The sequence below is a fragment of the Gopherus flavomarginatus genome, chromosome 2 (genome assembly GCF_025201925.1).
Source record: "Gopherus flavomarginatus isolate rGopFla2 chromosome 2, rGopFla2.mat.asm, whole genome shotgun sequence".
Taxonomy (NCBI): Eukaryota; Metazoa; Chordata; order Testudines; family Testudinidae; genus Gopherus; species Gopherus flavomarginatus.
The window spans coordinates 187799768-187814001 of record NC_066618.1 but is presented as its reverse complement, the minus strand read 5'-3'; the positions used below and the strand labels follow the sequence as shown (position 1 = coordinate 187814001).

The window sequence follows — 14234 nt, the reverse complement described above, 5'->3', positions numbered from 1 at the left end:
CTCTTCATCTAAAAGCTGGTACAGTCTTTTATTTCTTTTCTTAAGTCAAACCTGAACTCCATTCACATGTGGATTCCATAATTTCTTTATCTTTAGGAAATATGAGTTACTAGTGAGGAAGAACTAAAATAATAAAGCCACCATGGCCTCTATTAATCTAACTAGCATAATTAATAATGCACAGCTCTGAAAGGGCCAAATAGTGGCCTAGGCCACACAGCAATTTAGGGATCCAAACACTGGCTACTTGCATCATAGGTAATAGCACAGGAGAGAACACAAGTTTCATGGAACTGCTACGTCCCCTCTCCATGCAGCTGTGTGGGAGTGAGGAAAGAGCAGGCAGAGCCTTGGCTCAGGACATATCCCCAGCCACACACCTGGTTGGGAGAGTTATGATGCTGCCTTGAAGAGAGGACACTGCATCTGATGTAGACCCCATACTCCTGCCTCACAGCAGTAGGGGAAACAGGAAGGAAACTGACTCCCTGAATTGCAGTCTTGCTTTCTTTAGCTACTACAGCAATATGCCACCCTTAATGCAGAGCTTATGATCCAGTCCATAGCTAGTAATGCTTAAGAATAATTTCAAGTGCATTCATTTTTCCTCCCTAAAATAAAAATGAGATGAAGTAAGGGAATCAGTACTTCTGTTAGTAAGAATGCAGAAAAATTAAGTGATTTTCTTTTATTTCAAACCCTCTAATCCAAATTACAGATGAATCAAAATAATGCATAATGCATGTACCTCAAATGTCATGTATGCCAGCTAAAACACAGTAGAATACCGTATCACTAGATGGCACTGAAGAATTTTATTTGTGGTGGCACTCATGTAAATGGGATGGTTGAGAGAAGAGCATAATTATCTTAAATATTTATTAAACACTGTTCAAGAACATGCACAAATATTACTAGACTGGTGTGGAATTGATTAAGGCTAAAAGAGAAACTGTCTCATTTCAGTTGATTTCATGATCTAATTTGACTGGAGGAAATGAAAACTGCTGACTTACGTTCCCATGGATTTGAAGATGATAGACACCAGCAAAAAGAATGTTTGAGATATATTATGTTTAGTCAGTGCTGATTCTGCGGACCGAGTATCAGTGTAAATTGCTTTGTGTACCTTTTTAATAATTGCATTTGATGCAGGTTTTAGTTAACTTGCTTAATTTTTTTTTTGCATGGCAATAAATGTTCCCTTTTTATAGCTTTGTACATTTGAATTGCTTTGTAGTAGTAGATTAAGACGACATAGGTTTTAATGTGCTTTAATAGCTTACTTTTTTTTTAAGAATCAAGTAGGATAAAAGTTGTCTAAGTGTTTGCACATATACATGCAGAGTGTCTGGAATATTGCAGTATTGGGTTACACAAATATTGAATACATATTCTGAAAATCACTTAAGCTAGTGTTTATACTCTGATTTACATGCTATAAATTCAGAATATTCAATCTACATTACTGTCTTGCATGTGTATGCACTGAGAACCATCAAAGCATGGTAACTAATTGGCAGATATTATTTTTGTACTTTTAAAGACTCTGTATATAAAGTTATTGCAGATTTCTGTTGTGCAAATCAGTTTTTTAAATCTCTAGTTATCTTAGGACTTGACATTTCAGTGTTTAGCAGTGATGCTGGGATGAAAAATGGGAAGCTCCATAAAAGTTTATACAAAAGAGTTGAAGTTTTACTGTTTGTCCAATCTTGCCTTGTAAGGAAGATTTACCTGTAATTTTATACTTAAGCTTTTCAGTGTTTAACTTTATATAAAAGGCTACAGCTGTATTTGTTCCAATGGCTTGACCTAATATATTAATAAAGTTCAAAGTGAAGGCTGTAGGGAGGAAAAGTAACTGACTTGATAATGCTTATTTGGATATTGGACTCTATGGCCAAAACTTTCAGAAGTAGGTGCCTAAAGTGATGAACACCTGACAGGCTTAACTGAAAATCAAGCCTCAAATTTAGGAGCCCAAGTGGGATAGTACTTAATCATTTACTTAAGTGCTATTCCAAGTCAGAATGCTTTTCTAAATCTGAGCTTAAATATGGTACTACTATGTTTTTGTTTGTCCTTGTGGCACTTTAGAGATTAACATTTATCTGGGCATAAGCTTTTGTGGGCTAAAACCCACTTCATCAGATGCATGGAGTGGAACATACAGTAGGGAGGTATAAATACACAGAATATGAAAAGATGGGACTTGTCTTACCAAGTGGGGAGGTCAGTGCTAACGAGCCACTTCAGCTTAAGTTAGAAGTAGGCAATTCTCAACAGTTGACAAGGAGTGGAAAGAGTTATCTTTTCATATCCTGTGTATTTATACCTCCCTACTGTATGTTCCACTCCATGTATCTGATGAAGTGGGTTTTAGCCCACAAAAGCTTATGCCCAAATAAATTTGTTAGTCTAAGGTGCCACAAGGATGACTCTTCCTTGTTTTTGCTGATACAGACTAACATGGCTACCACTCTGAACTATGGTACTGTAGAATCACATCTCAAACTTTGGCCAACTGCTTTTGGTTCAAAGTGGAAATTTTCATGTAAGTTTTTTGTGCACCATATACCTTTGTCCTATCATAGAAAGTCACGTTTGTACTTTATGTAAAATACTAAGAGGCCAAACAAAGTGTTGCTATCAATGCTATGAAAAACAAATCCTGTAATGACTCCAGTATTCAAAAGCAAAACATTTTTTAAATTTTAGTATTCTATATTTGCAAAATTAGGAGTCAGATAATTTAAATTCTGAATGTTCAGCCAGTCAGGATGTTAATTAACCTTTACCTTTTTATGACTTCTTTGCATGTAATCCTTTTTTTAAAAAGGCTGAATGTTTCAGTTTTGTACTCAATAAATGTCTTTCAGAAAAACTTAAATCAATTTTGATATTCACTTACCTGTACAGTAAAATTTTACAGTCTCAGATGTATACCTAGTCATCTAGAGGAAGCTATTTAAAACTCCGGAAAAGATTTCTCTGCTTTAGAGGTGCCATAACATGTCTTGCCATCAAAATATGACTACAGCAAATGACCCTTGTGCAATTGCTTTGAACAATCTTACCAGCTTTACCAAAGGCATTCAGGCAATTTCAAAATCCTGGTAAAGCAGTAAGTTACTAGTCACTGAATCTTGTTCTGTCCTTGGGCAGTACTACAATGGTTACATAAGGTTTAGAAGTACAATTTAAAAATAACCTAACACTCATGGCCAAGTCACTACCTTCTTTGAATGAGGTGGACAAGATAGAAGTTATTGAATTTCCTCAAATGCTTTTTCTCATCCTTGCGTCGGAAAATGCTAATGAAAGCTAGAGTGCATAAGTGTTAATGCTATGATCTAACTCTACCCCACTGGTTCTTAACTAGGGGTATGGTCTATGGGTGAAGCTTGTGTGTAGAGTATCATCTCTTGACCCGACCACAGTCACTGCTTGGTGAGGAAATAATCTGTTGGTTTATGAAGTGTTCTGTGATCCTTTGAAAGACACTGGATACATAACTGTATAGATAATAGAATCAGGACTTGCTGTTCTATAACTGTCTTTTAAGTGCAACTATAATAAGATTCTACCTCTAGATATTAGTAAAGTGTGTTGTGGGTTTGTCATGTTGCTCAGTACATCCTTAGCATCAGTTTCAAAAACAATGTGCAACATCCAGTGGACACTTTCCAGTTTTATTCTGCTGCCATGTCACACAGAGTTGAAGCGTAACAGATCATGCTCTGCCTTCAGACATTTGTCATATTCTAAACAAATTTACTTAAAGCCATTCTCCAGTTGTTTGTTTACAGGGAATAAATGGTACATAAGTTAGAAAAACTGGCATGCTTAATTAAATTTGACATTATTAGTCCCCAAGAACTTCTCCAACACTTAAGTCAGGCCAATTTTAAGGTTTGTAACTTTTTTAAAGTCTTAAATTAGTATAAACAAAATGGAACAATCATTTTATGCTTGTTTCTCTACAACTGAAGTGCAGCATAATACATTCTAAATGCCTGATTACCAAAGTAGTAAGACATTCAGAATGGACTAAACAGTTTAAAATTTACCATAATGCTCTGCATTTATCCCTCATTTTTGCCTTTTTAATAAGGCCTTAATTCAGCAAAGCATTTAAATGTGCTTATTGTTAATGTATATAAATTCCAATGCAGCTGTCAACAGGACTTGGGCCCATGCTTAAAGTTCAGCATGCACAGAAATACTTTGTTGAAGAGGGATAGACTGCTGAATTGAGATCTAAGACACTAAGGATTAACTGAAAGGTCAGGCTCTTAGCATAGAAACAGTTATTATGAAGCTGATTGGAGCTTTGACCAAGGCCTGTAGATGTAGGCTGTAAACAGAATTCATAGTCTGAGCTTGTACCAATTATTCTTTTATTTAACTCTGTTTCTAAGCTGCTTTCCTATTAAAATTTTGCTGTCTTGTATAGTACATTGAGAGAGGCAGGGAGCTCTTCCTTTCACTTTTGCCCACCATGGATACTTTTAATTTCCCATTGAAATCTCTCTTCCATTATAAATTGGTCTATAAAATGTGGAATTATCAAAGTAGCAATGATTTAACAAAAGCAAAATGTAAACCTTGATTACCATTACTTCTATAAGAAAAGGATTTCAAGCCTTGCTCTATATAATCTTTAAGCCAGTTACAATTTAGTATTTGGAAGTATTTTAGAACTGTAAATATTAGCATTCTTTGGAGCAAAAAAAAGGAACACTTACACTTTCAGTCACATCCTCAATTCAATTTTAAAAAGCAGAATTTTAGCTGAAAACCAGATCTAGTTACATATATAAACATCTTCAACCTTGTAAATTAAAGATTAAATAAAAATATTTAACATCTGAACATCACTTCTACCCTAGAAAACAAATTAGGTATTGAAGAAGACTAAAAAAAATTGCTTTTCAGCAGGCTTCTTTTCCAAAGGTAACCTTTCTGGAGTTAGGCCCTGCAACTCAAGGTGGTTTCCTTTGTCACACACAGAGCATTCTAAAGAGAGTGCATGCTTGAGACTAAGAAAAATTAAGTGCTTATTTCCCTTCCAGAATCACACAGAACTCTGCAGTAACATCACAGGAGGAAAAATTATTTTTTTAAATTTTACTTTAAAACATGTTCCATTTACCCTGTTCTATGGGATATTAAGGCAGGTGTGGATGCTGTGTGTTTTATTTCTTGCTGCCTTCCCCTGTGGGAAAAACTTCTTAGGTATCTGCTTATCCTTTAATGAATTACTCCAGAGTCTTTTTTTTTTATACTACCGTCAAATAAACTAAATCAAAGTGCAAGCCACCTTATTTCAGCCCTTCATAAAAAGCATGAATATTTTACCTCATTCATCTTCACCTATTTTAAATACAAAAGCTGAATGAGCCACTAATAACTTACACCCTCTTTATCCCCAATTAAGCTCTCAATTATGTGTGTAAGTGATTCACCTACTTAGCTCAAGTGAATTTGGAAGTTCACTTTCAAAGGAAAAAAAGTAAACCCATACAATTTTTTTGCGCTACCCTACTTACATGATCAACACTGAGCAAACCTAAACTTATTCTTATCATAAAGATCATTCCTCTACATGTACAACTCCAAATATGCAGCATGGAGAACATTTCAGAGACATTTTTACTGTAACAGAAGCTTTTTTCCTTTTCAAAAACCTTTTAGCTTCAATAACCCTTTGATTGCACTATAAACTGTTCCAGCAGTTTTTCTTTAAAAAGGAACACAGTTGAGATGCCAAAGCTGGACTGGTGGACCGTAAGTACACTGAAAAAATGTCAGAAGAGGTTATTGGGGGTAGGGTGGGGAGATGAAACGGATTTTGTTCTCTCTTACAACCATCTCCATTGTCATTCCATGATTTGGCTTGTTTGTTCAATTTCTACTCTGATCATGATCAACCTGAGAACAAAATGAATTTAGGAGCCCCACCATAATCCACCATGTTTTAATACTGTATAGAAATCAATTGCTCTCTTATTCTGAACTTCAATACAGGTGATTTTACTACAACAGCGTGGGCTGAACCATATAGAAAAAGGCCTCACACAGCAGGCTTTGTTAGTAGACCTGTGTGTGCCACAGTAGCAAGAGACTCCAATGTCAGTGCTGACACGATACTAATATCTTTGTTGGAAAAATGACATTAGGAAAAACTATGACTTCATGTAGTAACAGGGTTTGAAAGAAAATTAAAGATGACGATTTTATCCTCAAATACCACATACTGTTTTTAGTACCACTTTGGGGAATTATAACAAAGGGGAAATTGAAGAAAGTCTTACCCACAGAAAACAATTAAAAAAATATATAGACACAAATGTCAGTATTCAAAATGCTGCTATTTTGCTTGCTTCTCGAACGCCGCTCAAGTAAGCTCCAGTAACGGTCTGTGGAAAGTGCCTGTTTGTGGCCTATAATAAAATAAAAATTACATACTTTCTGAAACAGCCATAGAAGAACAAAAATAAAACTCTGCTTCAAAACGAAGTTCTGTGTAGTGCAAGTGTTTGATACATGTTTTTACACAGATATTTTCTAAAGCAGTTAACAATTTTCAAACTATTAAATACTCTCAAATTTTAAAAACAGCTTGTTAAAAAGATGAACCCAAGAAAAGCCTTTAAGAAAAAAAAGCAAGTATTGAATTTAGCAAAAAGGTAAGCTCTGAAGTTGTCATACATCCATTAAAGCTAAGAAGTTTGACTCTTGGCAGAGGTAGTCATTTTTGGTAGTTCGAACAATACTTCAGAGAGATTGTTCATACACTTCCATATATCAATACACAATAGTATCAAGGGCATGAGTTTGTTACAGCTGCATTAGTGACCAATGGAGAAGTAGTGAGTCAATTATGCAGTCCATCTGAAATGCAGTGGGCGATTATGAGTCTCAATCTACAATATGAACATGCATTTTGTCTTGTTTATAAAATCAGAAACTGACCATATGTATCCAAATATAATTATGCAAAACCAGCAAAACAACTACAATAATGGACATGCCTGAAAAACTACAATTTATCATTATTACCCACTTGTGTGACATTCCTCCATGCATAGGCAGGGGCTTGTCTTTTAAAGTGCCTATTGCTCTTCTGTATTCCATAGGGCAAGATCATAGTTACTGTACATCCCTAAAAACCATGTCCACAGAGCCTGAAGTCAGTTATATCCACACCAACATAACAGTTTTCCATTTTGCAGCTTGTTCTGGGTATAAATTTTGGTGCACATTTTCAAAACTAGAGGCTCTGGCTCATAGGGCTAGACAGATTACAACTACACACACTTCTGCAGAGAAGTTCAAATCACAATTAGATAAAAAATGTAAGTAGATTTTGTGGCCTCATCCTAGTCTGCATTTATCTACTCCACAAAGCCATCCCACAATTTAGTACAACTGGCAGTGCCAGCTCAACAAGCCAGGAAGTGCTGTAGGTCAAAATCAAGGTGCATTGGGAATGGGGATATTTACAAAATGTATGTCCACTCTATATCTTTCTTTACCCAGCACTTAGCTTTTGTTTGTTGTAAAAAAGAGATTAAGTTCTTGAACCAATTTTAGAATGACAATAATGAAGACATTTACCTCACCAGCAAAGAAGATTGTTCCTTGTAGGTCTTCAGCTATAACGTCATAAGCCTCACCACTGCCACCTGTCTTTACAAAACTATATGCCATCTGGATCCAGGGATCTTTGTTCCATCGTGTAACAAAGTACTTAACTGGGTCTGGAACGTCCTGAATTATCAAGGAAATAAATTATGCAGTATAATGAAGAGAACACATTTTTGATAATTTTCTTCCATTAACACAGCTTCTTCTAGTTTTCCTGTACAAGATTAAATGTTTCCTGTTTAAAGTGTACACATTAACCTCTTATTACTACGCTTTCAGGAGATGTGCACATTTGCTTAAATTCCTGGTAATTTTTTCTAATGTGAAACATATTACCCCCCAACAGAGTTTTTAGGAACCTCCAGTGAAGAATTATACTTGTTAAAATGTTTAACCTAATGTTTGAAATATTCAGGATATACTTATGCAGCTTTGAATTTAGCAAATTTGAGAGTCTGCATAATACAAGGGTTGTAATACTGCATACAGCTATATTTGGAGAAGAAGAAACTCTTCTTCCCTCAGACTATATACTTTGCATATTCTTCTGAACAGGTACAAGACGCATCAGTTTACTAGTGATAACCTCAGGGTCAACGTTATGCACAAAAAGTTTCTGCAACTAAGAGACTAAAGATCAACATTGGGAAATAATGCTGAGATTTCTACAATAGTGGGGTACATCTTAGAAAGCACTCCTGGTGCATCTTGTCTTTATAAACTGTAGTAACTAGTCCACCCTGAAAGAAGTTTTACAGATTTTTTTTTTTTGTAGGAGGTTCTTTTTCTGGCTGTATAAGATGGGGAGAAAACAATCAGACAGGCATGGAGACCAAATATCAATTTGCCACCTGTAAGTTCTTGAGAGGTCTGAATAGTAAGTAGATGAACTTTTAATATGAAGATAGTTTGTTATAACAGCTGCTCACGCAAGTATATTTTCTGAGGAACAACTGAAAACTCAAGTTCTTCAAGTGCTTGCTCATATCCATTCCAGTTAGGGTGTGTGCGCGCCGCGTCCATGTTCGTCTGAAGATTTTTACCCTAGCAACACTCGGTGGAGTGGCACTGCTATGGCGCCGGATATATACCCCTGCCGACCCAGCCACCCTTCAGTTCCTTCTTACCGCCCGTGTCGGTCATTGGAACAGTGGAGTGCAGCTTAGCTGACCTCCACTTCCCTAGCTACTCGTAGTTCTCGTTCATTATCGTGTATATAGTTATAATCCTTTTATATTTATTTATATGTATATTCTATATAGTTATACGTTTTTTCTTTACTAGCATAGTTTAGTAATAGCGGGGTTCGGGGAGTAGCCCCTTCCCCGCACCCGGTGTCGGAGCCCATGCCTGGCTCACCGGGTTTCAAACCGGGCTCGGCCTGCCACAAGCCGATGCCGACAGGAGATCCGCACGACTCCTGTTTGAAGCGCCTCGGGGAATCGCACTTGACAGCTGACTGCCCCATTTACAAGGCTTTTAAGCTGAGAACAAAAAGGAGCAGGACTGTCACTTACCCCTCCGCCTTCGGCACCGAGCACTGGTCACTCGGCGGGCAGAAGCGCCTCCTCAGCACCGGACTGCGCCAGTACTGCCAAGGCCTCTCGGCACCGGCCGGCGCCAGCACCAACGTCAACTCGGCACCGCTCCCTCTCTCCGAGGTCGAGAAAGCCTAAGACGACGACTCCTTCCGTGCCAACTGCACCGCAGCCAGAGAGCTCGTCTCAGTCGGATTGCACGGGACCGATACCTGCAGAGGCACCGATGACGTCGGCACCGTCGATTCCGGTCCCACGGGGCCGCCGAATCCAGTGCCTGACAGCTCCCCGGCACGCGCCGTGGTTGAGCTCCCTGCTCCTGCTGCTTCCATGCCAACTGCACTGCAGCCAGAGAGCTCGTCTAAGTCGGATCGCCCGGCACTGACACCTGCCGAGGCACCGACGACGTCAGCACCGTCCATCCCGGTCCCACGAGGGCCGTCGAATCCGGTGCCTGACAGCTCCCCGGTACGCGCTGTGGTTGAGCTTACTGTTCCCTCCACGCCGGAGAGATTCTCAACGGCGAGGGATCTCATTGCCAAGCGGCACCGTTCATGATCACAGTCCCGCAGACACTCCAGGTCTTGTCGGCACTCTCACTCCCGATGCCACTTGCAGTCCCGGTGCTGTTCTCCTCCTCAGTACTGGTTGCTCTCGCCACACCGGTCGGTATCCCGTTCACCGACCCGCTACTCTAGGCACCGTTCCAGCTCCCAGCACCGCTACAGGCACCGTGACTCTCGTAGCCGCTCCCAACCTCGAGCCTCGAGATCTCAGTCGACCTCCCGGCACCGCTCTGGCCGCAGGTCTGGATCTCGTTCCAGGTACCGGTACGCTGGCCGGTGCCGAGTTGGGCAAGGTCCGATAGAGACAGAGACTCTGCCCATGGCTTTTCAGCACCTCCATGGCCATCCAGACACGCATCAGTGTCATCCCACCCGGACAGCTCTTATGCTCAGGACCGCGATTCTGATGTGCCCACCAACAACCTGAGAGCCCATCGGGACCTCCTAAGGAGGGTAGCACTAAATATGGACCTCCAGATGGAGGAGGTCCCGGAGGTAGAGGACCTGGTAGTGGACATTCTATCGCCGGATGCCCCGCTAGAGGGGCCCTACCCATTTATTCGGACCATCCAGGCAAATGCCGGTACTAGATGGCAGTCCCCAGCCTCTATCCTCCTGCGGCCAGGAGAGTCGAGCGTAAATATATAGTGCCCTCTAAAGGGTATGACTACTTGTATCTCCGTCCTCCTCCCTGCTCACTAGTCGTTCAGTCCGTTAAGGAGAGGGAACGGCATGGCCAGCAGGCGCCAGCCCCGAAATCGAAGGGGGCTAGGTGAATGAACCTACTCAGCCGCGAGGTGTACTCTGCAGGGGCCTTACAGCTCTGGGTGGCAAATCAACAAGACTTGCTTAGCCGCTATATTTATAACACCTGGGTGGCAGTGGGTAAGTTTATGGAGCTTCTCCCTCAAGACTCCCGCCAAGAGTTCGCTGCCCTCTTGGAGGAAGGGAAAAAGGTGGCCGGAACTTCCCTCCAGGCCTCTGGCCTCGGATGTTGCCATGAGGCGCTTCTCATGGCTTCAGGTTTCAAACCTCCCGCCGGAGCTGCAGTATACCATTCAGGACTTACCATTTGATGGTAAAGGCCTCTTCGCGGCAAAGCCTGCCCCAGGCTGCAAAGCCTGAAGGACAACAGGGTCCTAATGCGCTCTCTCGGCGTGCATATACCGGTGACCAAACGCAGGCCTTTCTGTCTCCAGCCACGCCGCCGTACTCTGTGCCTAGCCAGAGACAGGACTTTGGCAGGCGGCACAGCCGAGGTGGTCGCAGACAACAGTCAGGACCCCAAGAGGGCCAAGATCAAGGTCCCTCGCAACCACCACGGAGACTAAAGACGAACTTCCGAAGGTGCACCCTAGGGCGGCGTACTAGTTACAGGCTGGGATCCCACTCCTACTTCCTCCTGGCGGGGTCCCAGTTATCTTCAGATCGCTGGGTCCTACACACGCTGGAGTATGGGTACCACCTCCAATTTGTTCCAACCCTGTCCCTCTTCAGGGACCCCTCTCACAAGCAATTCCTCTTACAAGAGGTGCAGATGCCAATGGATGAAAGGGGCAAGGGGTTTTACTCCCGTTATTCCCTAATCCCCAAGTCGAACGGAGGTCTCAGACCTATCCTAGACCTGCGAGGACTCAACCAGTTTATGATAAGGTTGAAGTTCCGCATGGTATCTCTGGGAACCATTATACCGTCCTTGGATCCTGGAGACTGGTATGCCGCCCTCGATATGAAGGACACGTACTTTCACATCGCCATCTTCCCTCCGCACAGGAGATACCTCCACTTTCTAGCCAGCCGTCAGTACTTCCAGTTTACAGTCCTGCTGTTTGGCCTTTCTACAGCCCCACTGGTATTGACCAAGTGTTTGGCCGTAGTCGCCGCCTACCTCCGCCGACATCAGATATGCATTTTTCCGTATCTGGACGATTGGCTTATTTGAGGAGACACTGAGACACAAATCACTCAGCATGTGGGCATCGTCAAGGACCTATTCACACATCTAGGCCTGATGATCACTATAGAAAAATCCACTCTGGTTCCCACGCAGAGGTTAGACTTCATAGGAGCTATCCTGGACTCCGATCTAGCTGGAGCCTGCTTACCACAGCCGCGGTTTCAGGCGATGGCAACAATCATCCGAGGTCTGCAGACTTTCCCAACGACTTCGGCTCGCACTTGTCTTGGTCTCCTGGGTCCCATGGCTGCCTGCAAGTTTGTAACCAAAACACGCCAGGCTCCGCCTCTGTCCTCTCCAAGTTTGGCTCAGCTTGGTGCACCGCCCGGACAGGGACCTAATGGTCATGATAGTCACCATTCCCTCGAGCACCCTAGGCTCCCTAGAATGGTGGCTAACTCCCTCCCTGGTGTGGGCAGGGATGCCGTTCCATCCTCCCCAGCCCTCAATGTCCCTGACGAAGGACGCGTCATCTCTCGGCTGGGGTGCTCACCTCGGTCACCTTCAAGCTTAAGGCCTTTGGTCTTCTCAGGAGCTGGCATTTCACATAAAGGTCCAAAAATGAGAGCAGTCCACCTGGTGTGCCAGGGGTTCCAGCAGCAGCTGCGAGGCCGTGGAGTCTCAGTGTTTACAGCCAACACAACGGCCATGTGCTACATAAACAACCAGGGAGGGACATGGTCCTCCCCCTTTTGTCAGGAGGCCATCCATCTCTGGGACTTTTGCATAGCCCACTCGATAAATCTGGTAGTGTCCTTTCTCCCAGGCGTTCGGAACATCTTGGCGCATTGACTCAGCACGTCTTTCCTGTCTCACGAGTGGTCGATCTGCCCCGATGTAATGCATTCTGTTTTCCAGAAGTGGGGTTTTTTCCCCCCACATAGACCTGTTCGCTTATAGCGAGAACAGGACATGCCAGATGTTCTGCTCCTTACAAGGTCTCTCCCCGGGATCGATCTCGGACGCTTTCCTGATGCCGTGGAAGGGCCAACTCCTTTATGCCTTCCCGCCGTCCCCACTGATTCATAGGGTCCTGCTGAAAATCCACAGGGGCAGAGCGTGCATCATGATGATCATACAGGCAGCACTGATACACTATGTTGCTCGACCTGTCGATAGCCAACCCAATTACCCTGCCACTCCTCCCAGACCTCATAACTCAGGACCACAGCAGGCTTTGCCACCTGGACCTGCAGTCTCTTCACCTCACGGTGTGGCTGCTGTGTGACTAAACCAGGGTAGCAGGAAGCCTTCCACCTGGTCAACGTACCTGGCCGAGTGGAAGCATTTCTCCTACAGGTGCGAAACGCTTCATCTTACTCCTACTGAGGTCTCCATCCCCTCTATTTTGGACTACACCTGGCATAAAACAGCAGGGCCTAGCGGTATCATCGCTGAGGGTACACTTGGAAGCCATCTCTACCTTCCACCCAGGCTAAGGTGGACGTTCCGTGTTCTCACATTCCATGGTTTCGAGGTTCCTCAAGGGCTTGGAGCGCTTATACCCTCAAGTATGCCGCCCAGCCCCAACCTGGACCTAAACCTGGTTTTAACCAGAATTATGTCTCCTCCATTCGAGCCGTTAGCGACCTGCTCGCTGCTATCCTGTCTTGGAAGACAGCTTTTCTCGTAGCCATTACGTCAGCCAGACGAGTCTCCAAGCTCAGGGCTCTTACAGTGGTTCCGCCGTACACTATGTTCCACAAAGACAAGGTGCAGTTACGACCACACCCGGCTTTCCTCCCTAAGGTAGTTTCAGCCTTTCATGTTAACCACACTCAACGCAATGGGGGCAACAATTGCACTCCCTGGAGGTCCGTAGAGCGCTTGCATTTTATATTGAGCGGACAAAACCATTTCGTAAAACCACCCAACTCTCTGCTGCGGTAGCAGACCGAAGGATAGGCCTACCCGTTTCCTCTGAGGATCTCATCTTGGGTGATGGCGTCCATCTGCACTTGTTATGATTTGGCTCATATTTCCCCAAGCCACATCACTGTGCCTTCTACCAGGGCTCAGGCTTCATATGCCGCCTTGCTGGCTCGTGTACCTTCCCACGAGATCTGTCGCGCAGCTCCATGCTCCTCAGTCCATACCTTTGCTTCGCATTATGCTCTGGTTCAACAGTCAAGAGATGCTGCAGTCTCTGGCTCAGCAGTTTTACATTCTGCCACATTTCACTCCCACTCCACCGCCTACGTAAGTCTTGGGAATCACCTAACTGGAATGGATATGAGCAAGCACTCGAAGAAGAAAAGACGGTTACTCACCTTTGTAACTGTTGTTCTTCGAGATGTGTTGCTCATATCCATTCCAAACCCACCCTCCTTCCCCACTGTCAGAGTAGCCGGCAAGAAGGAACTGAAGGGTGGCTGGGTCGGCAGGGGTATATATATCCGGTGCCATAGTGGCGCCACTCCAGGGGGTGCCCAGCCAACCCACCGAGTGTTGCTAGGGTAAAAATCTTCCGACGAACGTGCACGCGGTGCGCGCACACACGCTAACTGGAATGGATAT

At 43.4% G+C, this 14234-nt stretch overlaps 3 protein-coding genes across 3 annotated transcripts in view; 2 read left to right on the top strand and 1 right to left on the bottom strand.

Moving 5' to 3' along the window:
* Positions 1 to 2893, top strand: part of DEK (DEK proto-oncogene) — a 34459-nt gene extending 31566 nt beyond the window's left edge. The window contains exon 11 of the mRNA XM_050941681.1: positions 967 to 2893. Within this exon, the coding sequence (XP_050797638.1) occupies positions 967 to 978 (12 nt within the window). The 3' untranslated portion in view covers positions 979 to 2893. The remainder of the gene's footprint in view (positions 1 to 966) is intronic.
* Positions 1 to 14234, top strand: part of TPMT (thiopurine S-methyltransferase) — a 270354-nt gene that overhangs the window by 203777 nt on the left and 52343 nt on the right. The gene's annotated exons all lie outside the window — the stretch shown is intronic.
* The window catches only part of KDM1B (lysine demethylase 1B), a 44060-nt gene continuing 33837 nt past the window's right edge, over positions 4012 to 14234 (bottom strand). Inside the window, exons 21-22 of the mRNA XM_050941580.1 lie at positions 7627 to 7779; positions 4012 to 6449 (exon numbers count right to left, since the gene is read on the bottom strand). Coding sequence (XP_050797537.1) covers positions 6366 to 6449; positions 7627 to 7779 — 237 coding nt within the window. The 3' untranslated portion in view covers positions 4012 to 6365. The remainder of the gene's footprint in view (positions 6450 to 7626; positions 7780 to 14234) is intronic.